The sequence below is a fragment of the Anser cygnoides genome, chromosome 1 (genome assembly GCF_040182565.1).
Source record: "Anser cygnoides isolate HZ-2024a breed goose chromosome 1, Taihu_goose_T2T_genome, whole genome shotgun sequence".
NCBI lineage: Eukaryota > Metazoa > Chordata > Aves > Anseriformes > Anatidae > Anser > Anser cygnoides.
This window is the reverse complement of record NC_089873.1, coordinates 182,280,232-182,307,635: the sequence shown is the minus strand read 5'-3', so window position 1 is coordinate 182,307,635 and position 27,404 is coordinate 182,280,232. Positions and strand designations below refer to the sequence as shown.

Genomic DNA, 27,404 nt, shown 5'->3' with positions numbered 1-27,404 from the left:
ATTGTTGAAGTAGTGATGTTCAACAATAATGGATCACAATATCTGCAGCACATCTGCACTCTCACATTGAGGGCATCTTCTTGGGGACAGCTGCCAAACCTTCTCCAGCAGAGATGCTGAATTCACTTGGTGAACATGGTAACTCAATTCAGTTATCATGTTGAAGGATGGAAGTAAAGGGCCTCTCCAGGCTCTCAGATGGCACTGCCAGGGCTGAAACATTTCTTGCTAAACTCAGCATTATCAGCCTTCTTTACCAGCTTTTGTTGCCTGGCAGTCAGTCTCTTGGGCTCAGCTGTGGAACTGGGAAACTTCAGTTCTGGGATGATTCATTTCCGATTCCCGTGTAGGAGCTGCCTCCTGGCTGCTCTGTCCTGCTATGATAGCTGCTGGCCGGAGCATAGCTGGTAGCAAAACCATCCCCAGAGCAATTTCAGTATGGAAGGCTTTACTGCAAAAGTGCCTCATAGATAGGGAAGGACTTTGGTGTGTGCTCTGAGACTTCCTTTAATAAAGTTTTGACCCCCGAAAAGACCAGCACATGCCAGTTGAGCTGCGACAAGTCTCCATATGCTTGCAGCCTCCTGGGACCCTCAGTGGGGTTAGGGATGCTGCACGTAGAGCCAGGCTACGGGAGCACACGCTGAACCCCTCAGCTCAATTTTGTGCAACGGTAAGTCTCAGTGAATTTGGGAGAAGCTTTTGTGTTGTGTGGAAAATTTAAGAGCTGTCTACTTCGTTTGTGTTCTGGCAGCAGAGGAAGCTGGGGGGGGGGGGGGGGGGCTGTTTTGTCTCCCTCTCTGCTGTTTACCATTTTGCCCTACTGAACTGCTTCATTTGGGACACTTCCTTGGGACAGGCTGCTGGGGTTAACTGTAGCATCCCCCTCCTGACAAATGGGAGTGACATCAGGGTGACTTCAAATTTTTATAAATATCTGCTGCCAGTTTGATTAATGTGCCAGCACAGACTTGGAGTTAAAACTGCAGGGATTGATCATTATTTCTTCCTTTTAAGGATGGCATGATTTCCTCTCTACATGGAAAAAGCTTCACACTTATATTTTTTCACTAGTAACTACCACTGCGAGCCTTAGATTTCGTCTCTTTTAAGCCTGCATCCTGTAAAACACTGTAATTGCATGCAGCTGTGTTTGCAACCCTCCGCAAATGGGAAGTGTGCACTGAAAAAGACCCAAGCCTAGGACCTCCACAACATGCAAAGAAAACGCTGCTGGTTTACCAGAAAAAGACCCTGTTTGGTCTGCCCTCCCCTGCCGTTGCTACCTTGCAGTTTATGACATCCAGATAGTGGGAGGTCTGACAAACCGAAGGCAGTGAGCAAGGAATTCCGTTCCTGTGGAAATCAGTAATTCCTCCGTGCAGGCTGATTTTGCTCATGTGTGTGTGCGTGTGCTTTCTTTTGTGTCACTTTGTGAAGGGCTCTGATATTATTATTATTTTAAATATAGCTTGCCCTGGGGCGGGGGAAATGCACAAGGAAAGAGCCAGCAAGCAGCCTATCTCTCAGAAGAAAAGAGCAAGCCTCGCAGCACGGGAACTAGCTTCACTGAAGTGTGCAGTTTAGAAGTAAAAAAAAAAACAACAACAACAAAAAACCCAACACCCTATTCCAAATACCACCATTTCAGAGGACGCTGAAGAAAAAGGACCCCAAACTGGCTAAATACAGTGAAGGATATGGTCAAACAGGGTACAAAGCGAACCTAAACGCAGTTTGAGCATGGGCTCTGAAGTGCAATGTAAGTCTTCCTTAATTTCTTTTTTTTTTTTTTTAATCATAGTATCTAGTTATTTAATTTCCGTTACGAAGCCAGGCTGGGCCAAAAGGTACAATTAGCTACAAAAACCAATGCGGAGCAGAATGTGGGATCTCTGATATGAGCCTGAACATGATACTGAAATACAACAGAAGTCAGAGACTATCAGCCATATTATGGAAGATGCACTATAAATAAGAGCATATCTAATTATTTCAAGAGAAAGATGCTGGATGGAATCTTTAATCAACTTTCTTAATAGGGAAGCAAGAGCTCTGCTGTTTTGTATGGCAAGCTATTTTAATACTGCTGTGTTTAAAATTGTGTGATTACAGTTACCAATAGCAATAAGATGTAGCTCCAGAGGGGAGTCCTAGTGGTTGCAAAAGTTTTTTTCTCTTTTATTTCTACAACATTTTTGCTCTCTCAAGCCTCAAGTCCACAGTCTCTAGTCTCCAGTCTGGCTTTGCTGTTCAGCTGGATTTTCGATGTGTGCCAATGCTGGACTTCCTATTGAACAGAAAACAAAACATTTCAGCATTCGGAGTAATTCTGGTATGTTTTTCTACATCATGCTACTGGCAAAAACGCAGTCGACAAAAGATTGTGCTCCATCAACTTTGGACGTGGACATCTGAGGAATATAAAGCCTGATGGTGACAAAGGGTGATAATTTCCTATTTTTCACTATTTATCTCACCGGTTTTGGACTTAGCAATGGATATTCTTTGTGATGAGGAGAGCTCTGTGAACCCAACTGCAAACTCCTTAATACAAATAAATCATGAGAGAAGACTCTACAGAAACGTTTACGGACCTGGAGAGATTAATATATCACATCTCTTTAACTTGACTGCGGACGCCGAAAACCTAACTAATCTTTCGTGTGAAAGTAACATGAGTCCACCATGCTACTCTTCCCTGTTTCAGCTTTCACAGAAAAACTGGCCAGCTTTGCTGACAGTGATAGTGATTGTTTTAACCATTGCTGGAAATATTCTTGTCATCATGGCTGTGTCACTGGAGAAAAAGCTGCAGAATGCCACTAACTATTTTCTAATGTCACTTGCAATAGCTGATATGCTGCTGGGTTTTCTTGTCATGCCTGTGTCAATGTTAACCATACTGTACGGTGAGTATTAGCTGTGTAATCTGCTGCATGTACAGAGAAGCTTTAAATATTGCATGCTCAAGTTGTTGTTGTTCTTATGTCAGTCTCTTAGCACAAAGAAACTGCAATTACTCCATGCAAGATTAAATATGTGTAAATGGTTAAAGGATGTAAGAATAGGTGAAATACCTTTTCCCACTTTATATATGTAGTTATAGACATTTTAAACTCAGCCCAGATCATTAATTTACTACTCATTTGCTGATGGAATTGTCTCAAAATGTGTATGAAGATGCTTTGTTCTCCTTATTCTTTCATTTTTCCCCATGGCTTATAATTTCCAGTTTTTCTGCTGAGTATTTATGGTCCTGCCAGTTACTTTGCTCTGAAAATATGCACAGAAGCACTAATGACTAGCTTTAGATTAAAAGTTGGCAACCCCTTTAATTTTTTTAATGAAGTAATTCAAACTCTAATAATTTTCTTAACACCAACATCCTGCTCAGACCTCCACTTGCTGGCAAAGGCTGCAATAAATATTGTGGGAGTTAAAAAAAAATGGATGGGAGTTAATTCTGCCTATTTTTTAGTAACATTTACAGAAGCAAAGCTAAATATCGGCTATGATTTCTTAAGAGAAGTTATTTAAGAATTAAGTGGATTATGACTCACAGTTCATACCCATGTAGGTGATTAATAGCAGACTTTTCTTCTCGTTTTCACCAAAACTATTTGCAGCACAGCTCACGTAGGAAAAAGCAGCAGCCTGTGTGTTCGGTACAAATACTGCCAGGCTGTTATCACCCCTAAACTTCGAGAAATGCATTTTCCAGTGCCACAACTGAGTGGCTGCAGCTGAAGGAGAAGCCAGACAATGTCAGGAGGAAAGTGAGGTTGTTTGCAAAGATTTCTCTAGCTGCACGATTTCGGGAGTATAGCTCTGAGCGTGAGCCTGTCACTTACGAGAGGTTTCATCCAGAAAACCGATTTCAGCGTTTCTACACAGATTGCACCCCAAAACGGTGTTAGGCATCGGTGAGGGTGCAGCGTTGTGATTTATCGCATTAACGGCACAATTACCTCCGTGGGGGGGGGGAGACGGTGTAAAGCCGGGCAGAAACCGTCCGGTGCCTGAGCTGAGCAAAAACCCTGCCTGCTTCCCTGAGACAAGCAACAGGGACTCCTGCTGGCCGGGCTCTGCTGCCGAGGAAGGAGGGGAGCGAAACCCGAAGGGCTGGAGGGGGGATTTGGAGGGGGAACCGCCGTATTGTCGGGCACAAAGCCCCGCCACCCCCTGGAGGTGGCGCGGGGGGAGCGCCCCGGCAGCATCAGCCCGGTGTCATCGCACGGTGACAAGCGATAGGATGCGAGGAAATGCCCTTAAGTTTTGCACGGGGAGGTTCAGACGGCACGTCGGGAAGAATTTCTTCATGGAGAGGGGGGTCAGGAATCAGAAGGGGCTGCCCAGGGAAGTGGTGGGGTCCCATCTCCAGAGGTATTTGGGAGACGTGGACGTAGTGCCTAGGGACTTGGTTTAGTGATGGGTCTCAGTAGGTCAGGTTGGTGGTTGGGCTTGGTGGTCTTGAAGGTCCTTTCCAACCTAGATGACTCTATGCCACCCATGCTGATAATCCCGAGTCTGAACAGGGGACCTTTGTAACAAGCATCATGCGATGAGCGTGCTCCACCACCTATCCCTTGGCCCCTTGAAGGCGAATTGTGAATTTTTTGCTTCAAAGAGAGATGATTTCCTTCTCTAGAGCCTTTCCACTAGTATGGGCCATTCCCACTGGGGTGTCCTGCCCACACTGCCCATGTGCCCTCTCCCTGTCAGCCTCTCAGCCTGAAAACGTACAGATGCACAAACATCACTTGCCTGTCATTTGGATGAGACTCCCTCATGTGAGCCTGCACCTCATGAGCTCTCATGGACCACACAAGTCCTTGGACCTTTTCCTCCCTACCCAAACTTTAAATTGCAGCCATGTTTTTGTTGTTGTTGTTGTTTTTGTTGTTGTTTGTTCTTTTTTTCCCCTGGATATGTGGAGGGTTGCATTAGACAGTGACCAGAGCACAGCACAAGGAAGAGGTGTCCCATCCCACGTGCCACTTACCATGTCCTTGGGCCAGCCTGGAGGATGTTATATCTACACCCTTCCTGACTTCTATTTCACCCACAGTTGGCTCCTCTCATCTACCTTCCCATTTCATGGTCCCATAGTCTCCAAAGTGGTTTATCTGAGGGGTGTTGTTTTCCTTTCCCCATCCAGGTAGAGCAAGGACAAAAGGTCTAGAAGGCTATGACAAATGTGTTCCCACAGAGAACAGATGCATGGTGTCAAGTGCAGAAGTAGTTTATGCCTTTTGCCTCTGTAAACTGGCCTGGCCTGGCAGAGAGAGGCTGCTAGGAAGACATAACCCTGAAAGCCAGCCTTCACTTAAGACTAGATTAAGACTAGACAGCCTTCACAGAGACTAGATTCCCCTTTTAAAAACCAAGAAAAATATAAAACATATCCATAAATACCATACAGCTTGTCAGGGTCAGTCATATTACAGAAGTCCAAGAGCATCAGGAAATAGGTCTCCTCAGTGATTACGGAGACTACATTTAATTAGGGACAGACCTAGCTCCTTTGCCTTTGTTCCTACTGTTGCAATTTTGGCTGTACTGTATCTCCAAATGAGCCAGGCACTCCCTGAAACACTAACATATTCTCACAACACCAGCTTTGGTATTGCCCCATGCAGAACTGTTATGGGCAGCTCGAGTAATATGCTCAAAATTAAAACACCACAAGATATGGGCAAGGTTAACTGCAAAACTTGCCCCAAGAAGAGTTATTAGTGGTTCCCTGCAGGATTAGAGGGACCTTTGAATGAGAGTCCTGCAGGGCTCTGCTTAGCTTGGGTCAGCTCAATACTGCTCTTAAAAATTTGGAAAGAGTATGAGCTTGCATGGTTTTCCAAAAGTCCCAAGCTGGGAGAGGTTACAAGCACTCAGAGGGACAGGATCAGAATCATCAACAATGATCTGGACCCCTGAAGAGAAAGTCTAAAATGAATAAATGAAATTCACTGAGGATAAACGCAAAGATACCTGCTTAGGAAAAAGATACCAGACCAACTACTGCTGGGGAAATTAGTCCAGACTTCAGGAATATTGAATGAGATCTGGCTGTCAAAATGAATCATAAGCTAAGCGTGCATCAATAGCATCATGTTTTTCATACAAAAGGCCCTCATCATTCCAGGTTGCATAAGTAAGGACATTCCCTGCAAGACCCGTGAAGCAATCTTGCATTTCACTTAGCAGTCGGGAGGCCTTTGCAACACCACAGAGTCCAGCGTTGGTCACTGCAATATAACCAAGATAAATTAAATAGATTCCAGGGCAGAGAAAAAAGAAGTACAAAAGTTCTGAAAACATCATCTGCAAGCAGAAGATAAAGGAATTGGCTTTGCTTAGTCTGGGGGAGAGAAAGAAAAGGCTAGACAAGACACGATAGCCATCTTCCAATAGCTTTCAGAAAGGACAGTAATCAATTATTCTTCATTGCCATTGGAAAGAACAAGCAAAAAGAAAGGCTTAATTTGCAGCAGAGAAGATGTAGGCTAGATATTGGTAAACACTAATGCATTTACTTGGGATTGCTCTCTCTGGGGGAGCCTATCATGTTCATTGATGATATAGGGAATGCCCTGATTAAATATGTGGAAGATACGTGTAAAGATAGGTGATACAAATATCACTGATATGCAACTAAACACATATACTTCTCTAGCTGTTAGTAAATCTGAAGTTTCAGTTTCAGAATTTAGGCATTGCAGATCAGCAGGTGTTAATAATACATTAATCACACCAGAGAAAAATCTTAAAAGAAAATTCAGAAATTCCACATTTACAGTGACAAAACTCCTTCCCTTTCCACAGATTTGCTGCCAGAAATGGTTGATTACAACATCAAGCATTATTCACGTAGAATTGAAAAAAAATAAAATACATACCCAGCATGTAGCCTGGAAAAAAAAAGAAAAAAAAGCAGAGCTATCCCCAAAAGTTACAGATTTAAAAGGCTACAAGTAAATGAAAAAAAAAAATTGTCAGAAATTGTCAGGCAGCTTCTACTGAAGACATCACTACCAGCTCTTCTTAGAAGTATATATGCAGTAAGACAAATGCATCACAACAAAAGCACGAATATGTCACATTCATAGCTGATGTCAACTTTCTCTTTTACAGGATACATGTGGCCTCTACCTACGAAGCTCTGTGCCATTTGGATCTACTTGGATGTGCTTTTCTCCACTGCCTCCATCATGCACCTCTGTGCCATCTCACTGGACCGCTATATTGCTATTCGAAACCCCATCCACCACAGCCGGTTTAACTCAAGAACGAAAGCTTTTGCAAAAATAATCGCTGTTTGGACCATATCAGTTGGTAAGTGAGGAAATATCTCAGCATGCAATTGCAGATTTCGAGCTTTTGAGAGGATTTGACATATATATTGCAGTCTAAAACTGTACTCTCTGCCTGAAATATTTTGCTTGCCACAGTCAAAGAAGTGCTATAATGTAGTAATTAAGCAATAGACAATCAACAGTGACAACGGGAAAAGGAGGAGAAGCTGAGCAGCACTGTCACAGAAAGGATACACATCAGCAATAGGTCTACTGAGATCAGGTTTGCTTTACGGATGTGTTTATTTCCCATATTGATTATCCATCACTACCTTAACATCTGAAAAGGCAAATATAATCTTGACTTAAAAGGTTTCCCCGTTTTACGTAAATCAATTGTTCCCAGCTTCTCATTAGGGTAATTTGCTCAGAGTTGTTTCATACAGGCAGATCTTTTCTGGCTTTCTTGGTTCACAGGGTGGGATATTTACGCCATCCCGATTAGGAGGCATTACTGCTCTGCATACCCCATAAACCAGAGATGTTTCCCACAGGAAAGTCCAGAGTTGCAGCCTTAAATATGTGCCCTGAATGACTCACCAGATGAATCTCTCTTTGCACTGCTATAACCCAGAGGCTTGAAACCAGACGTGGCAGTGTCACTTGCTCCTTTACATGGTAGCAGTGCCCTTGGTCCGGAGCTGCTTCAAGACATGGGAGATGGAAAGGGTTTGGTGTCTGATACCATCAGGGTATCAGGGCATTTTGTCTGCAAGTTGAACGGAGGTTCTCAAGCAGGCTGAAAGCACAACTCGCTTTCGGCTTGTCCATTTCTGTACAGCTCCCTGAGCACTGGCAGCTCGCTTATTCAGAAGCAGGAAAAATTCACTCCCTTGCTCTGGAATAGAGGAATGTTGCCAGCAATCAAACGTAATTAGCCACTTCCCTGACTAATATAAATTAGTGTAAGTGGTAGCTGTAATCCATTACCAGGGAAGGAGATAATGCCTTACACTGCCACCTGCCTGCCACTCTGAATTGTCTCCTGGCCTCCCTTCAGCCCTGCCTGAGAAAAAAACACTCCAGGGTATTTATGGCTTAAAATAGCTGCATCTTCTGCAGCACAGCAAGAGATAGCAAGAGCCCTCTCTCAACAAGAGGGCGGTTCTGCATCCTCCAAGGTACCGCAGACCTGGCAAGGTCCAACAGCATCACACGTGGCTCTGGATGTGGTGTGTCCAGCCGATCAGATGTAGGTGTCCAGCAGAAGCCAGGTGGGCTCCACCTTAAAATTAATTAGCCCTCTGTTAACTATACAGAAAGCCTAGAGAAACTCACTCAGATGTAGACATCTTCACTTAGATAAGACGAATCATACCTTCTATCTCTACAGCCTCCTTTTTTACCAATCCAGTAGAAAACACATTAATTTCTCTGTTCACTTTCTTCCAATCTTGGACACTGCTAAGCATAAACACTCTTTCTATAACATAAAAAAGTGTTCATTAAGTTTATCTGTACTGTGTCTGTATTTGTGTGTGCTGCCTGTTCTTAGCGTGCGTGAAACTACTGTGCTTTTTAAACACTAATAAATTCACAGAAGGATCAGAGTGAGCAAACTAGTGCTCCATGTACCTCAGCATCTTTTTGCAGACAGTGACTCGCTGTCAGAGTGTCTGAACTAGGTCACTATTAAAATGAATTCAGAATAATCTATAATTTAGGACCTATTGTCTAGAATATGGCTCATGTACTCTAGTAGGTGGGTTTAGTTGCTTGATACATTGATATTTAATTTCAAAAGTTAGGAACATTCTTTGCAGTAATAGCTAGTAATAGTAATAACTTAATAGTAATAACTTAGCACTTTAAAACACCTTTTCTGCTCTCTAGAGGATTTTCCTCTAACAGTGATCAGCTAAAACACAGATTTTATTTGTTATCACTGTGGCAAGTGGCAGCAACAGTCCCTATTTATATAAATCTGAAAATTGCAACTCCTGGCTTTAATGGAAAGCACACAAATGTGGCATGAATGAGGAGGATGGAGTCAGCCTTACTGTGGCTGGATAAGGACGCGCCTAAGGCAACGGGGGATGTTAGAAAGATAGTTGGACTGACAGGGAAAACTCCATCTCATTCACATATCATCAACCTAGCATGTGGGTTAAATAGATGCAAATGAACTCAAAAAAGAACATTGAGGTGTGCAGGTGTGCAAACACACAGCAAGTTATAAAGGAGCTCCTGAGCGGCCCACTGGCAATCTGTACTGAGATTGCACCATGGCATGTTGCTAAATAAAGTAAAGAAAAATGCTGGTGTTATGAGCAAACTTGCTAGATGCCAGGTCTCCCGTGCAACTTACTGTCAGTCGGTCATTGACCCTGTCCTGGTCCACCCTAGTCTGACTCAGAATAGATGGGAAATGGTTTCTGAAGGATGAGGTGCTTTACACGTCATTTGCTAATAGGAAATGGTTTCTGAACAAAGAGGTGCTCTAGGTATCATTTACCAATCTGCAGGCTCTCAGTGCTACTTAGAGTGGCAGTGCTGTAAATTACTCAACTCTTGGCACCTTCACATGGGTACAGCTAGCACAGGCAGAGCCAGTGCCAGGCACAGCACGCTCTCCCCAGCACAGTGTAGCTGCAATTTCAGTGACAACTTCACGAAGGTGGGAGCTTCTCAAGGTTTTGCCCTCCAGCTTCAGTTCAGATACCCTTTGGCTGCCCCTTGCTCCTGCAGTTTGCAGCCTAGGTGGTGCCCTGTGAACCTCTCTGAATCTCATCTAGTGCTTCTGAGTCCTCTTTGAGACACAGGTGGCCAGACTGTAATATTCAAGGCATGGACAAACCATGAATTCATCTTGTTTCGTAATGTTTTCTGCCTTGTTATCAGTTCCCAACTTAGTAAGTCCTATCATGCTGTTAGTCTTCAGGACCAGTCAATTGGTGGTCTTCCGTCAGCTTCAATGTTGTGGGAAGTATTTAAAAAATAAATAGGATAAAAAAAATGACAGGTTATGTGATTTACTTGACTTCTGCAATCTTGATTTTCTTTGTTAAAAAAATAAATATTGTACTAACATTTGTTTTTGCATTTAGTGGAAGAAGAGCATTTAGCCAGCAGCCTTTCTTTCACTAGACCATGTAATGCCACAGGCAATTGGCTTAAAATGGATTATAATTACTGTAACAGATTCTAATCGTGTCTTTAATTCTTAAATCATCCAGTACCCAGAGTGGCTAGATAATTAGATTATTTGTAGCTGTTGAAGGCAAAAGCCCATTAGACCCTGAAAATTATTCCATTTGTTTTAAAGCACAGAGGTCATTAGTGAGAACAGGTGTAAAAAGCCCAAGCATTTTCCCTTCCTTGAAAAAATTAGACTGAAATGCATTCAATAGTGTTTAGATGGGATCTATAGATTTGCGAAGAGAGCCTATGCTGAAAAATACAGGTAACACACCTCTGAGTGCTAAGTGGGCCTAGGAAATGTACTGCTCTGCAGGAGGCCAAAAATCAGCATTCTCTCCTTTAAAAATCCTTGAAAGGGCCACATAAAAGACTTAAAGTCATGAATGTTAAGCCCTTATATATATATCATCCCTCAGTCCTTCTTTCCCTCTGTTCCTCTGTTAACGGTGAAGTTTGATGAAGCTCAAATCCTCTTAGTCTGAGTTTTCTCTTTGCTTATCATTTCTCACTCAGCCTACATATCTGCTCGCTGCCTTCAGGCAGTCTCTGCTCTCCCCAGTCACTAACAACTTGGATTTATTCAGTACTTTTCATGCAGGAAAAAAAAGTACAAACTGGAGCTGGACGAAGCTGGTGAAATATTCCCCATAACATAACTCTCCATAATTTTGCCATTGCTTTCGAGGTTTCAAAACCACAAAAATCGTGCTGCATATGAAGCAACATTCTCCAAAGTGCAGGGTACAAAAAGTTACCTCCAGGTGTATAAAAGAAGCCCGGGGCATCTCAGCCCTCTGATATTTTGGCAGTGTGCAGCTTTAAGCTGGCACAGAGGCTTTACACTTCTTTCTCAGGCAGCCTGCAATTTCTCTGCATGACTTCTAGCTGTCCTGCAGAGCACGAAGGGCCAGGAAAGCAGCTGGGATTTGCAGAGCATAGCTACCAGCACGTCAGAATTGTGGTTTGTCGACAGCTTTGGACTCCTTCAGCTCACTGAGCACTTAGGACAAGGACAGCCTTTGCTTGAAAGTCCCTTCACTGTTTTCAGAAGGCACAGATAGCCAAGGGGCTGCAGGCTGGGAATCCTTCTTCTGGCTCCACCACATCCTCCACTTCTTCCTAATGGCTTTCTTATAATTTACCAGTTCATTCACGTCTAATTTAGGGATGGTTTAGAATAGGAAAAGGCTACTTGATATTACATGGAATATACTTGTCTAAATTACAAATAATTACCACAGCATTAAAATCCACTAACAAAGATTCAGAGGTGAGCACTTAAATGTGGAAGTCCCGGAGCTAACCTTAAAATATCTGCTACACTACAGTCTTTATCTTGTAGTCATTTGCTTTCTTTCCATTTCTTCTTTTGAAAACTTATCTTTGCATTCTTAGCAGTATTTACCATCATTTTCTTTGTTAACATTTCTATTTCTTTAATATATTTGTGAAATCATCTGAGAGGGTGAACACACTGTTAGCGCTTTTCAGTTGGAGGATCTCAATGGAAAGCGTTGTAGTTTTTAGGTTGGGACAATCCCATGGCATCTTTTCCATATGTGGATGTAGGTGCCACAAAAAAAAAAAAAAGAAAAGCCATAAAGATATTGTCAAAGACAGTGACACAACACATGGAGAAAATTGCATTAATGACACCATAAGGTGATTGCACAAAATTTTGTAAGCACAGCATTAGGGCTTCATCATCATCTCACAAATATACCACCTTCATTGTATTACCTTACAGACATACAATATATGAAGCTCCGTAGTCAGCAACAGTTATGCCATTAGGGAGTTTGTTGCCATCCTAATGACCAACCATGGCAACTAATAAATAAATGAACATTTCATGTGCAAGTTGTCTGAGAGAAGCTAATACCAAGTGCTGTGATGCACATTTCCGAGTTGACTAGCACATGCATTCTGGTTATGAGACATTACTTAAGATGGTTCTGAAAAAGACACGTAAATATCATATTTACTTTCCTTATTGATGTAAATTATCGCCGTCTTTACTGTGTAACAGAATCCTTTGCTTGATTTGGTCCTCCCAGAAAAGTGAACACATCTCACCCATCAGAGCAACAGTTTACCAGTTATCTCCCTCTCATGAGTTAAAAAACCTTGCATTTTGAGCTTCTGTATCTTTTTTCACTATCTGACAAGGAGGTGTTACTAACCCTATATTTTACCTTTTTGAAAAGAAAAAAAAAAAAAGCTCAAATCAATGGGAATAAGAATAGAATAGAATAGAATAGAATAGAATAGAATAGAATAGAATAGAATAGAATAGAATAGAATAGAATAGAATAGAATAGAATAGAATAGAATAGAATAGAATAGAATAGAATAGAATAGAATAGAATAGAATAGAATAGAATAGTCGAATTGGAAAGGAGCTTCAAAGATCATCTAATTTAGCTGCCTGAGCACTTCAGGGCTAAGCGAAAGCTAAAGCATGTTATTGATGCATTGTCCAAATGCCTCTTGAACACTGATGGGCACAGGGCACCAGACACCTCTCCAAGAAGCCTGTCCCAGTGTCTGACTGCCCCCACAGTAAAGAAATGTTTCCTAATGTCCAGTCTGAGCCTCCCCTGGCACAGCTCTGTGCTGTTCCCGTGTCTTGCCATGGGTTCCTGGGGCAGAGACCGGTGCCTCCCCCTCCACTTCCCCTCCTCAGGACATTGCAGGCTGAGCAATGCTCCCCAGCTGCTGTGCCTGCGTCCAGCACTACCCCATTCCAGCTGCAGCACCTGGCATTTTCCTTGTTGAACTTCATGGCATTGAACCTGATCGAGCTGCTGTCTATATTCTCCAAATTTGGAAACACAGAGATAAAGAAACATCATAAAGATCCATAGGGCCAAATTTCTGAAGCAGGGACAAGAGTGACCTGGCAGATTTTTGAATGGGAGAGAATATATTCTACCAGTACATATGTATTTTCAAATAGAGATGTAATGTATGTAATTATTATTACATACATATTTACCATTTTCTTTGTGTAGTTACCTGATTGTCAGGACAAGATGAAGGCTTTCTTTTCCCATGAAATTGTCATATTCACTCGTTTTATATGCTTCTCCTTTGCAAGAAACATTCTGCTTCATAGGCAAAAAAAAAAAAAAAAAAGGAACGAGGAGTGGTCACACCACTAACATGTGTCTTTTCTTTCTGCTTGGTTTTATTTTTAAGGGCAAGTTTTTATGCAGTCAAGCTGTATTTTTATTAGCATAGCTATGTGGAAGGAACTTGGTTGATCAAGGTACTGATGACAGAATTTGTTCTTTGTCCTTTTCTTTATTTCTTTAACCTGTCTTTGCTTAGAAGACCATAAGGACTGTGTTCCTCTCATTGAAGCTACTGGCAAAAGAAGCATAAAGTTCAATTGGACCAGGCTGGTCCTATCATCAAGTCCCTTTGGATGAATAAGCCCTATAATCAGCCAGTCTCTCTTTTGTAGGACATTTCAGAGTAATTGGAATGTTTTAAGAAAAAAAGGGCAGTAACAGTACAGTGCCTATTATAAGTTATTCCTCCTTCTTTGAAAGGCTATATTTTTGGCCAGTTGTGTACCCAGCACAATGCGCAATACATGCAACAATCCAAGATGTACTTCCCCACTGGAGAGGGAAGTCTTGGTCCCACCCCCTGGCCAACGTTTCTCCAGAAAGTGCTGTGTGAGGTGTTGCAAAATGTAGAAAGTTCATGTACACAGACCTCTCTGGTAGATCTGGTAGATCTAGTGGATCTCTACAACACCATAATGCCAAAAGGGGTTTGTCTATGTTGACCAAGAAACTAGTTGAGCATTTCTAATCAGAGGAACAGGGACTTCTGCACAGCAGAAGCCGCATGCAGTATAAATGAACGGGAAAGAAGTGCACAAGGACTCATGTTGGGATTTATAAACTCTGTCATTTGTACACTGTAATTGCATTTTATCACCTTATAAATTAAAAATAGTGTTGTTAAAGTAGCACTGTGTTGCGTAAAGAAAAAATGTCATGAAAAAGAAATTTGAAGCCCTTTTAAAATTGCACAGAGCAAACTCACAGCTTCGTTTATGTGTTTTAAAGAATTAAAATGCGTTAAAGCCAGATTTTGCGTTTTATAATGTTAGGAAAGATAAATGTATCACAGGATTCCGCTTTAAAATGAAACCCATACATTTGCCCCAATTAGCATGAACATTGCAAACTACGGCACACTTGGGCTGCAATTAACTTCCCTCATGCATTTCCCTGTCCATGTCGTTGGCACCATTCCTAAGCAGAAGCCCAGCTAATAAAAGTCATGGGTTTTGTCAGAGCTGAGACAACATATTGCTAATTACCTGCAACAAAATTTAGAAGTACCTGTCAGCTGATTTTTCCTCTGTCCTCCAGAGTCACCAGTGGAAAACAGCCTGCCAAGCTCCTATGACTTTCTGAAAGCAGGTGGAGACACCGCAACAAAGGCTCTCTTTTCTGGCTGATCCCAGGTGGAGCCGTGCACGTCACGGTATTCAGTCCTGTATTTCTCTTGCAAGGAAATCTCACCCACTGGGAAGACGTCTTTCCTTTGGGCAGAACGCAACCCTCATTACAATTTTGTATTTTACCCTCGGTTTGAAATGTCAAATGGACAGTTATTGCTAGGATCACAAAAGCACAGAACCACAGCACGGCTGAGGCTGTCAGGGAGCTCTGGAGGCCCCCATCCCCAAACCCCGCTCCAGCAGGGCCCCCCAGCGCAGGGTGCCCAGGTCCCCGTCCAGGCGCCTTGTGCCGCTCTCCCAGGAGGAGACCCCACAGCCTCAGGTTGAGCCGAACCATGAGACTGCTGAGAAAAATACTGTGTGTTTTTAGGTCTGGGGTGCACAGAGCGAGCAGCATAACTTTATGCGTACAACTTTGTGCCCAAAAGTTTGGGGTTGAGCGCTCCCAAGGTAAGACAAACCCTGGTTTTCATAATACTGCACGACATGAGGAGGTCCCTCCAGCAAGCAGAGTAACTATTTTTAGTTGAAAAGGTATTTCATGTATTCATTTTTTTACATTGTCAAGGTGACAATGATTTGTGTTGTTTAGCAGAAAGATAAGCCTAGCAATTTTTGCATATCACCTACACTGCAGCCTGTAGATGGAAAATATGGGCAGATACCATCTATTGCTTTTCCTTCTGCTCTTTAATTCTAACGATCTTCCAGATGTGAAAAGGGCACTGCCTGATGTGACAAAAGAGCAATTCAGTCTCTGTGAAGGGCATTATCCACCAGGTGAGCAGCAAAGCATAGAGCAGAGTATCCCGAATCATTATGTTCAGACCAGTACATTTTGGTAAATTGCTTTACATCCTGTTTTTTGTTTTGTTTTTTTTTTTTTTGCAAATTATACATCATGGTGGGACATCTACCCCAATAACCATCCACTAGTGTTACTTCTTTTAATATCTAATAAGAAGCTGACCATTTGCCCGATAAGCAGCCTCTGCAAGCAACCACAAAAGTAGGCATGGAGAAACAAGACAAAGATCTGGGTAAAAGTGGGATCTAGACACAAAAATTCAGCCAGAACTGGGGTCATGAGGTGCAGACCATGGCCCTAAGGAGGCAGCAGGCAGCAAAAATAATGTGTCTCAGCCTGAGCCTCAACTTTCTGGACCAGAAAGTCCAGAAGAGTTACAGGGATGGTTGTCTGTCTCAGGGCAAAAATGTTGCTAAAGAAAATAAAACACCAAACAACTTATCTGACAGTAACCCTCAGTGCCATGTTAAACTAGACAAGATCAAACAGCAGTGCTGGAGAAATCTTAGAGAGATACCAGCAGACATATCTGTTCAGTCCAGTGGAGGATTATGCCAGAGTTAAGTAAATTACCAGCATCTAACAAATCATCTAAAGTAATAATTAAAAGCCCAGAAGTGTAAAAACTGGGATAGTAGAGGATCTTGTCACTTGAACTGCTCCAGGAGCCATCGCATTAGTTGCTTATGATGGTGGAATACCTAAGATCTGTCCATAATTTCTCGCTTATTGCTACTATTGCTTTTTTTTTTTTTTTTTTATGAAGCATTACCGTGTACTTAGCACATAGAATAATAAGTTAGCCCTGAGGAGCCTTCAGGAGATTCACAGCTAAAAAGGCAGACTGATAGCGTGTGATCTGGGAAGATCCTGATAAAAACGTATTGTGGTGGTTTTTTTTTTTCAATGTTGAAGCACAATTATATCCGGACCTATTCTCCTGGGGGCCTGAACAATGAACGTTGCAGGAAGCCACCTGTCATGGAAAACAAAGGTGATTTGCTAAGCAAGAGGAGTATCACAGGTGGTAGGAATTGATCCCACTTCCAGGTTCTTTTGCTTTTCAGACAGCAACATTCACCAAACCACTGAAAACTATAAATTTGTATCTTCTTACAAGTAGAAATTAAGCCATTGCTACAGGGAACTTAGAAACACCAATGTGATTTAAACTTTAACTGTGTACACAGAAAGGGAAAAGGATGTTTGACCTGCTCTCCTGCGTTTTGCTGAGCAGCAGCAGCAACAGGTTTGTCCATCAAGGAGCTTTAAGTAATGGTGAGGAGCACTTTGCCCCTCTGCGGATAGCTAGGCTGGAGACCGATGGCACACCTTGAAATTTTTCAGACGAAACATTCATCTCTTTATCATAAGGTCAGTCACTTCCAATCATTTCTAATCATCATGGATGAAGTGGTTACACAGCCTGTGTCCCCCAGAGGAGAATATTAAGGCCAGCTCCCTCACGGATCCCAGCTGACAGCAGGACTTCAGATGCCATCTGGCTACCTTGGGCTCGGAGGCTGCTCGGCCAGCCACCCCCAGGCGAGCTTTCCCCTGTCCTCTGTCCATGCTTAGCCAGGCACCTCCTTACTCTCCACTCCTTCCAGATTCAGGGATAGTGGTGATCCCACCGATAAATTGTTGTAGTAAATAATATTACAGATAGATTGCAGGGTGGGAGATCTTAAAAGTTTGCTGTTGTTGCATTAGAAACCTTTACAATTTCCTCTAGGCACTGTGTAATGTGACACAGCGTCCTCTCTCCTTCCTGGCAGGCCTCCCCTGGTTGGAGGCAGGGATTAAGGCACAGGCAGATGTACAGAGCGAGCTGGAGCCCATGCAGAAATCCTGGCACACAGGGCCACGTGTCCTGCCAACCTCGCTTGAAATGCAATGCCACTGTCCCAGAGGGGAGAGCTGGGATGGAGACCAGGGCAAGGGGCAGGCAGAGGGCTCCCAGGAGACCTCACCAGACCCATAGAAAAATATAAATTGTATTGACAAACTCTAGAGAGACTGTGGGGTCTCCTCCTGGGAGAGCGGCACAAGGCGCCTGGACGGGGTCCTGGGCACCCTGCACTGGGGGGCCCTGCTGGAGCGGGGCTTGGGGACAGGGGACCCCAGAGCTCCCTGACAGCCTCAGCCATGCTGTGGTTCTGTCCATTTCTTATCATCATCTGGGAGCCATGGGGCTGAGCAGGGAAAAGGAGGTGTCTTTTCATCTCAGAGGTGACGTGCTAACATGGTGCCAAAACACTAGTGAATCACCCCCACGAATATTTCTTGTCTGGGGGTGTGTGCCCCTCTAAGAACGAGTTAAAGTGTCACCTGGGAAACACAGGGATGGTGCTTGCTCAGGGGAACAGGTCAGCTCTACGAGCCACCATGACTCTCCTTACTGGAGTTCAGGTCGAGTGGGTTTCTCTGGACCAGAATCTTTCTACTACTGGCTTTTAATCTCCTGTACTAAACAGCTAAACAGCCCTGTTCTGCCTTCTGTTGCGAAAGCAAAGTCCAGATGCCTTCTTGCCTATCCCTTCTTTCTCTATAGATTCATTTATAATGACTTGTATTTGCATGGTAATCTACACAAGGCAATGAGACTTACTTCTTACCTAAAAGTTGACATACTGAACGAGTTCAAGGTTGGGGTCTTTGACAACTTTCTCCAAGCTTAACATAACTCAGATATTCAGAATCAGACTCTGAGATCTAGCCCAGCATGGTAACAGGAAGATCCATCAAATCTCTGGGAGATCCGAGGAAGAATCCAGCATGTGCTCCACATTGTTTTGTTCCTTAGCCACACTGTACAAAAAATTATCTACTAGACAGTTTCTTATTTAGTTAAGAACAGTTCTGAATCTCAGTAGATATAAATGCCATAGTAAATAAGCAGCTGGAATTCAAATATATGTGTCATCTAAAAAGGAAATTTTTGCATAAAGTCTTTCAGGCTTCTGAGGTTTCCACTGATCAAGGAGAACATACTTTGCTGGCCCTAGAGGTGAAAATTTTACCTGTGGGTGTGCAGTCCTGCAAGTCACCAGTGTGCTAACTCCAGGCAGAAAGAATTTTACTCTACAAAGACAAGAGTTTCAGTTAAAATGAGGCTATTTGCAGGCAAGGGCCAAGGAGGGGATTACCTGGAAATTACGAGCACATCAGGAATAACTACAAAAATATAATATTGAAATGAGATACCAAGACTAGCTTTGGGAGCCTCCCTGCTTATTAATGACCAGGCCAGGCAGCACAGGTTTCTCCAGCGATTTCTTTCTCCTTGGAGACCCCCCTTCTGCCCACCTGAGTGAGCAGAAGGTGAAGGCAGCTCATGCAGACCAATTTGTGCTGGCACTAAGCTAACAGGTTTTGGTTGCAATAGTAAGGCTCATTATTTCAGCTTGTTCAATTGAAACCACTGGGGTCCATTCACCATTGCTCCTCGCTGCATACATGGTATAATCCAAAATCCCCAGTCCCTAAATCTTTTCTCAAAGGAAATTTCTTTAGGGCATTTATAAATCTTTCTTTTTTTCTAGCTGTTTGACAAGTGTAGACTTCTAGGTGCCTCTTATAGTCCCCTTAGTGAGTGGGTAATCGTATTACACAGGAGGATAACAACTTCCCTTGATCTGGGATAGCTGTCAGGAGCCAATATGCATCTTGGCAGAAGCCTCTTCCCAAACCAAAGATAACATCACTAGATGAAAAGCAACAACTGTACTGGTGGAGAGGCTCTACTGGAAGTTGCAGCGTAAAAATTAGCATCTTTTCATCAGATGCTCAGAAGGATTAAAAAATTCAGCAAGGAAGTAGGAAAGACTGGACCTGAAGGACACAGAATTGCGATAAATAAGTCCTGCTTCACAGCTAAGAAAGGGGATTTGGAGTGCATATAGACAGAATGGCACTGGGGTATGAGAGCAAGGAAACGGCTACACCCAGGAAATAGGACTGCATGCACATTTTGTAAGTGAACAGGATTATACCAAAGCAATAAGCAACTCCATCAGCAGTTTCTTCTCATAAATAAGCCAACCAGGGAGCCCTGGATTTCTAATCAGTTGGGTCAAAAAAGGTGCAGCCGTCCTTCATTTCTTGCTCTGTCCTCTCTGTAATGCTCTACTGATTCTGATTTCTTTTTAAATTATTACCACAGTCTTGCAAATTAACTTGGACAGGCAGATCTCTGCACTTGTAAGAAATAGGCTTCATATCAACGACAAATATATCAGGAGGACACTGAGACTTTTCTGATTCTATTTTTCGAAAGCGAAATAGACGAGTTACAGCATTATATTATTATAAATGATCATTTACAATAATGTGCTCATGTAAAAAGAATTGAATATATCTCCTACTAGGCTAAATAATATGCTTTCTGAAAGATTTTCTGAGCTGCTGACAGCAAAGCTCAGAGTTTTTTCTAACATTCATGCTGACTAGATGGAGCCTCCAATGGTGTTTCCCAAATCACCCAGTGCTTTTCAACATATCCTTTCCCCTGGTGGAAATTTCTGCTTCTGCATTGCTACCCATCAACAAACTGCACAACTTTGCTGTCTGGCAAAATCTGGGCAGTAATAAAATTATTAGCACATCTCTGTGCAGTGGCCCAGGATTTGGCCCATAACCCAAGTATGTCAGAATCGATGCAACTGCTAAAATTTGAGACAGGAAGATTTCTTTACTTTTTCATGCAAAGGTGAACAAAGGTGCTGAAATTTGTCAAGAAACTGTTAACGGCATTTTTAAAAGGTATTTCCTAACTCGTGCACATTTATTTAGGTGCACGGTAATGCTCATTTATATTAAAATCAATTGAAATTGGTGTATATGGGCTGAAAGCATGCGACAGTTTCTGCTTGAAGGAGAGTTAACGGAAGGAACCTTGACTTTATCGGTTCATTCCCCCCTCCTTCTCTTCAAACTAAGTAGCCCAATTTTGTCAATCTTCAGGGCATATTGTAAATTCTGGCTTTGAATCATCGATAATCTCAGCAGCTCAAGGCAGCTACAAACCCAGTTTACCTGTCCAGTTAAATTGGTTTTATGGCTGCTGTGTATCTCTGAAGATTTGCAAGCCAGCAGTGTGTACCACTAAATCAACCTCTGTCAGTTTTACCAAGATTTTTGAGAGAACAGCATGAAGGATGCCATTGCTTTACTTCTTAACCTTTGGTGTTTTTAAGAGCCTTTTGTCATTCTGAAGTTGAGCCCAAATGGTTGAGGTTTAACGCAGGATTTATTACTCATCTGTATTGTTTGGGTTCTGTTTTGTGGTTTATTAAAGTCTATAGAGTTTGAAACAGCCACCTGTGTATAAATCAAGCTATATGAATAAATCACCTTATACTGGAGGAACATAACATTTAGGGTTTGTCCACAAGGGAAAATGTTCTGATATAAATGGGAATACCAACTGGAAATGCAGTAGTTGATGTACTTCTAGTTCTTGAGTGGATACTCCCATTCTATGCCAAGAGCTTCCTTGTGCCTCAGCTCAATTTGATTTGGAAACAGATTAAGACAAAGCATAAAAAAAGCATTCAGAGCATATCAAAACTTTTTCCAGACTGACCTTGAGGTAGTGGGAGCCAGGGACGTGGGGTGGGCAGGGTGTTGAAGAGCTGAGCTGCAATAACTCTTCCTGCTTGGTCCTCTCTGGACGTTTGAATACACTTCTACAGTCTGTGTCTTCTTAAACAGCCACAGTCACCAAAAGCAGGGAGCTAGAAAGCAAGGACAGTACAAACAGCAGGAAAGTACATATCTGAATCAAGGAGAAATAGATTGATCATCTTTAAAGAATTAATTCAGTCTGTTGCTATAAAGCCTAATAAAAGCTAACAGTTGACCCATGCCAGCTGTTTGGTGAGTGACACAGGCTGCTGTGGCTGACACTTTAAGGAGTGTGGGGATTTCTAGGGAAGCCATACAAATCTTTGGCTGGGTGCTGAGGTCAGGCTTGGGTGTGTGGGGGATCTTCCCTGCAGACCCAGCACCTTGGTCCTGCATCTGGGTCAGCAAGAAGATACTTGCTGCCATAGATGACAGGAGTTATGGAGCCCAGCTTCGTGTCTCCCCCTCTCTCGTCTCTTTGAAGCCTGAACGTGGGGTCCTTTAGGAAGTGCCATGCTGCCTATCTGTTGGCTCAGGCTCTTCCTCTGGAAGATGCCAGGATGGGGTACATGGGTACAGTAATTTTAACATAACCTTTGTCAGCTCTGTTATTTTATCACGAGGTTAACTGGTATATCAGCATGCATTTTTTCACGTCAGTGAATGCATGGATACAGCTTAGACCAGGACCTTTTAATAACTCTGCCTACAGTATGAGTTTGATCTTGTCCAAACCTCATTGCTATGTGGCTGACATTCATGGCCTTGCACAATGCCTCCTAAAAATCCCGTCAGAGTAGAAGCCTTGGTTTGCACAGGGAAATTTCTATATTTACATTTTCAGCATGACTGCTTTTGAATTTTGTCCCTGTGTCCTCACTGGGACACATTTGCCATTTTCATGCTACAGAGGCCAGAAGCTAATCATCGAAGAGAGACAAATTCTGCTCCTTTGGGAAGGGGAACAGTAAGTTTAGTCTCTATAGAGATATGAAAAGATAGATTTGGGCTGGAAGTTAACTTATTCCGTGCCACGATATCACTTGTGGGATCCCTTACATCAGCTGAACTGGGATGTACACAAAAAGGAGGTTACAGCTGTCAATGTTCTCTGCTACCAAACTGTGTGATGCCTCTGGTACTTTCAAATTTTATAGGGACCTGTGGCTGTAGGAGTAGGATGCCTTGAATGGTCATTCAGAAAAAAACATACACGACTAGGAGTGACTGCTGCAGCTCTGCTGTGAACAGCACTTTTGCACTTGAAGGAATCACAAGGAGGTGTGCAAACTCCAGCTTACAAGCTGAAGATCATTTCCATTCAGTCACATTTCAAAGCCAGAAATCTGGATGTGAGATGCCAGTTCTTCTGAATACTTTCACAACAAAACAAAGCAGATGGGAGAATTGCTGCCCTTGCGTTTCGGGTGAGGAGTTGTAACTGACTTTGGCCTTTCCCTTGAAAAAGCTTGCAATTACACCAAAATTTTCCTCTTTCTGGTGATGCTGACTCTCCTCCCATGACTCTTGATGCAGCTGAACCGTACGGTCTGTAGTAACAAAAGGCATCTTTTTACTCTGTCAATACCATTGTTTACTTTATCTCTGCAGCTCACATTAGGTCCTTGAATGAAATGAAAAAACAGCCCTGCCGTTATCTATACTGGGCAGAAACGGACGGAAAACCTGTGGTGTTGCTCTGACTCGCGCTGTATTTCCATGAGGCTGAAATGCGCTGCTGGCAGGCACTTAGTGCCTTCAGTATCCCTTCAACTCATCCGAAAAAAAGAAAAGGAGATTCGAAACTTTCCTCAGATCTGCGGAAGGGTTCAGCACCTTGAATTATTCAGGCAACGAGGCTCCTGCAGGTGACCTCTTCCTTGGTGTCTTCAACCAGACTGACTTGGGCTTTTCTAGGCACGACCCTTCCTGGAGCTGCTGGAGGTTTCTGACAGCTCAAGCCAGGAGCTGCCCCGCACTGCATGAGTTTGCATCTGACACACTGACTTCTCACAGCCAAAACTCCAGCTTGTAGGCTCGTGCAGTCTTGGAACAGAAATAGAAAGGGCAATACCACAGGCTCTCCATCACCTTCTGCCCTGGGCAGATAAGGAGGGTACTGTTGTGAATTGGCCCAAGGCACTGCCATGACTCAGTTCAAAGCTGTGCAGATAAAATAAGCCACAGTGCTGTTAGAAAAAGAAAGAGCCTTGTAGAAGCTCCAGGAGCACCCAAAGAATGGAACATTTGAGGAGAATAATAGCTTAATATTATTACTATTATTATTATTTTGCACTGTGCCTGGACTCCAGGGCCTTCCTCTAGGACTGGTGCTCAGTTAGGCACTGGACAAGCATGAAATGAAGTGAAAGCTTGCATTTTCAAAGAGCTCTCTGTCTAAGCACCAGAGTGAGAAGAAGGGAAGGGAATGAAAGGGAGGTAGAGGGCAAGTGCCATTAAAGTGCTGGTAGTGGGAGGCTTAGTGTCAGGACTCATCTGTAAACCAGGAAGGACATTCTTGGACACACAGGGGTCAGGTAGGGCACAGCATCCTTCTGTCATGTCAGTCATGTCATAGGAGATTCTACTCTGATTCATTTTCTTCCCTAAAAACCAAACACAGCACCCAGGATTTCTCTTTGAAGGTGCAAAGGGGAGTGAGGCTCCCTGGTGATGTTAACTTCCCACAGGAGTCAGACTCCCAGACGTTTTTGTCCAAGCAGGGTTGTGCTACTGCTTCACAACTCCACTTTTGCTATCTTCACAGCACATCATCCCTTTTGCTGTCAATACTGCCTCTCTTGGAGAGACAACATCCATCTGGGGGGAGGCGAGGAGAGAAATTTAAACCGAACAAGCAAACCAACAAACAAACCAACAAACGACAAAGCAAACGAGCAAAAACCAGCAGCTGTTTGACTTTGCACAGGCACTAGCAGCATTTGCAGAAGTCCCCGGGGAAATGGCTGAGTGGGCTTGAATCAGAAGGAGCAGTCCAAGGAGAATGGACGTTATCACCTGGCTTTGGTGTTCATGACAGAGCAAGGACATAGCACATTCTCCAGGGGAAGATAAGGTTTGCACTGCTGCCGTTGCCTTCGGGTTGTGCTTTGGCAGGGCAGAGTGCAGGGGCTGGCAGTACTGAAAAGGGACCTTCGCAGTCCTGGAGGGTGAGCCGCATCGCAGGCTGTCTCATATCGGTGTCTCTCTGTGCTTAATTTGTCCCCATCTTTCCTCTGGCTGTTGCCATGGGAAGTTTTTTTAGCATTTAGACTCTGTCGACTGTATGGAGATTACAGGAAGAGCAGAAAAAGACCCAATGGACGATTACTCTCAGACTTGCTAAATAATTTATCTTTCCTCCTAAAATCAGTATTTCACAGCCTAGTCAGAAACCAGTACTGAGAAAACTTTTAATTCTCTTATAAGAAACAGCCCAGGACCGCTCTTGACAGCCACCCCAGAAAAGAAAGACGAGATATCACCTTGATCACAGTTGATAAAAGCCTTTGCCAGGGTGGCAGGAGCAAGGGCCAAGCATAGGGATCATTGCAAGGGGGCAAGATCATTGCCAAGATCCAAGAACAGAAGAACATACTCTTTTGTTGCTACCAGATATTATGTGACCCTTTGATAGAAGCAACCATATCTTACCTGTGGCTGAGGTTTTTTTTGGAGAGAGGGAATTGAGATTAGAGCAGAATCTTGTGTAATGCCAGTACTGCTCTTCACCTTGCCTTTCTTTGCTGGGAAAGAACAACTGTGTTGCACAAACCACAGCTCACTTCAACAAACTTGACGTGCGCAAGACCAACATTTCACACCGCATCCTTTCTCAGTGTGGCCCCAGTAAAAATGGCATAAGAACAGGATTAGTATCCTGCTGCTGAAACATAAGACTGTATTTTTCCTTCTCCTGTGTAAATTCAATTTGCTTTGGGATGCCTGTCAATCATGGCTCTCTATCTGTTAATGTTCACTTATGTCCTGTAACCAGTAATTCTTTGAGAAATGAACTCTGTACAGTTAAGAACATTTTGTTTATTTTTTCTTGGAGACTGAAAGCAGTATTTTTTCTTATCATGTTTAACCTTCTCTTTCTCTAATCCACCTTCAGGTATCTCCATGCCTGTACCTGTCTTTGGACTACAAGATGACTCCAAAGTGTTTAAGAAAGGCAGCTGCCTTCTTGCGGATGAAAATTTTGTCCTAGTAGGCTCTTTTGTGGCATTCTTCATCCCTCTAACTATCATGGTGGTCACTTACTTTTTAACTATCAAGTCGCTGCAGAAAGAAGCCATGTTATGTGTGAATGACATTGGCCCAAAGACCAAGTTTGCTTCATTTAGTTTCCTCCCTCAGAGTTCCCTTTCTTCAGAGAAACTCTTTCAGCGCTCTTTGAACAGGGACGTGGGGACTTCTGGGAGGAGAACCATGCAATCCATCAGCAACGAGCAGAAGGCTTCCAAGGTCCTTGGCATTGTCTTCTTTCTGTTCGTTGTGATGTGGTGCCCCTTTTTCATCACCAATGTGATGGCCGTAATTTGCAAGTCGTCATGCAACGAAGAAGTCGTCGGTGGACTACTGAACGTATTTGTTTGGATTGGCTACCTTTCTTCGGCTGTCAACCCACTCGTGTATACGTTGTTCAATAAGACCTACCGCTCAGCTTTCTCTCGTTACATTCAGTGTCGCTACAAGGAGGAGAAGAAACCTTTCCAGCTGATTTTAGTGAACACTATCCCAGCACTCGCGTACAACTCCAGCCAGCTCCAACTGGCGCAAATGAAGAGTCTGAAAAAAGAGGCAAAAATGATGACTAAGGATTATTCAATGGTCACGATAGGAATACGTCACGTGGATGGTACCTCAAAGGGAAGCATCAGCCCAGGGAACGAAAAGGTTAGCGGCGTGTGACTCTGCCAGCCCATCGGCAGATGCCATGGCAACCACCAAGAGTACGCTGAAAATTTCACCGCGCCGTGAGGAGCTCTGATAGCGTAGGAAAATCAGCCCTGTTCGAGAGACTCTCCAATAACATCACATACACCTCGTATTATCCTGTTGACGAAAAGCAGGGTTGAAATGGTATCCAATGTGCAATTTTTTTTCATACAGTACTTTGGCTGTTTTAAGCACAGGCTTTATTAAACTTATTTTTTTAATATTCTAAAGGATATATTTCTTAAAGAAAAAAAAAATGCAATTTCTGGTATTCTAACATGGGCTGTGAAGAAATGTATGCATTTCTTTTCTATTTGCAAGTGAAAGCTAAGCTGTCCTTTGATTTCCTCGCAGAGTAGGTTCCAGCTAGTTTGCCTTGCTGCAATGGAAATTTGTTATCATTTACTGAATGAGCACTTTATGGAATTTTAAATAAAATGATGGTTAATTTACTAATATATATTTAAGATAAATTTTAAAGCATTAAAGAAAAATCTATTAAAACCTGTATAGATGAATTATATGGAAATTTTGGTAACGGTGTTTTTATGGCTATTTTTTCTTCTGAGTGACCATTCTGATATGTTACTGGACTTTCCTGCCATTTGCTCTATAGTTCAAATTAGCAATCTTCAGAAGTAAATTATACTTGAACAATCCTTTGTTTCTACCACCATTCTTAATCTTTATTTCATGTCTTGCACTTTATTTCCATTCTAAAAGTTTCATATGTTCTATTTAAAACTTGAAAGTAGTTTTTTCAAAAGTAATATTGGACATGGTTCTCTGCTCCTTCCCACTGGTGTTGACAGGGAAGTGAAGGGAGAGAAGAGTGGAAAATCAGGCACAACATTGCTAAATAATTTCAAGAATGATTCTATGCCTCTGTTTGATTCCAGAAGAGCCTGACTTCCACTTATCAGTGGAAGTTTTGCACGAACAAATCCTCTAGTAAAAGGTTTCAGCAGAGTCTCTCTCACCATTTCTCTTTGGTTAAAAAGGCCGTTATGAAGGTGTCCTTCTGGTTTTGTTTTAGTGCTTG

General features: G+C 42.9%; 1 protein-coding gene across 1 annotated transcript; it reads left to right on the top strand.

Moving 5' to 3' along the window:
* Positions 1–1,773: 1,773 nt before the first annotated feature.
* HTR2A (5-hydroxytryptamine receptor 2A) lies at positions 1,774–26,335 on the top strand. Its single transcript, XM_048046951.2, has 3 exons — positions 1,774–2,912; positions 7,135–7,335; positions 25,536–26,335. The coding sequence occupies exons 1-3, from the start codon at positions 2,498–2,500 to the stop codon at positions 26,333–26,335; spliced, it is 1,416 nt and encodes a 471-aa protein (XP_047902908.1). The 5' UTR covers positions 1,774–2,497.
* Positions 26,336–27,404: the final 1,069 nt, after the last annotated feature.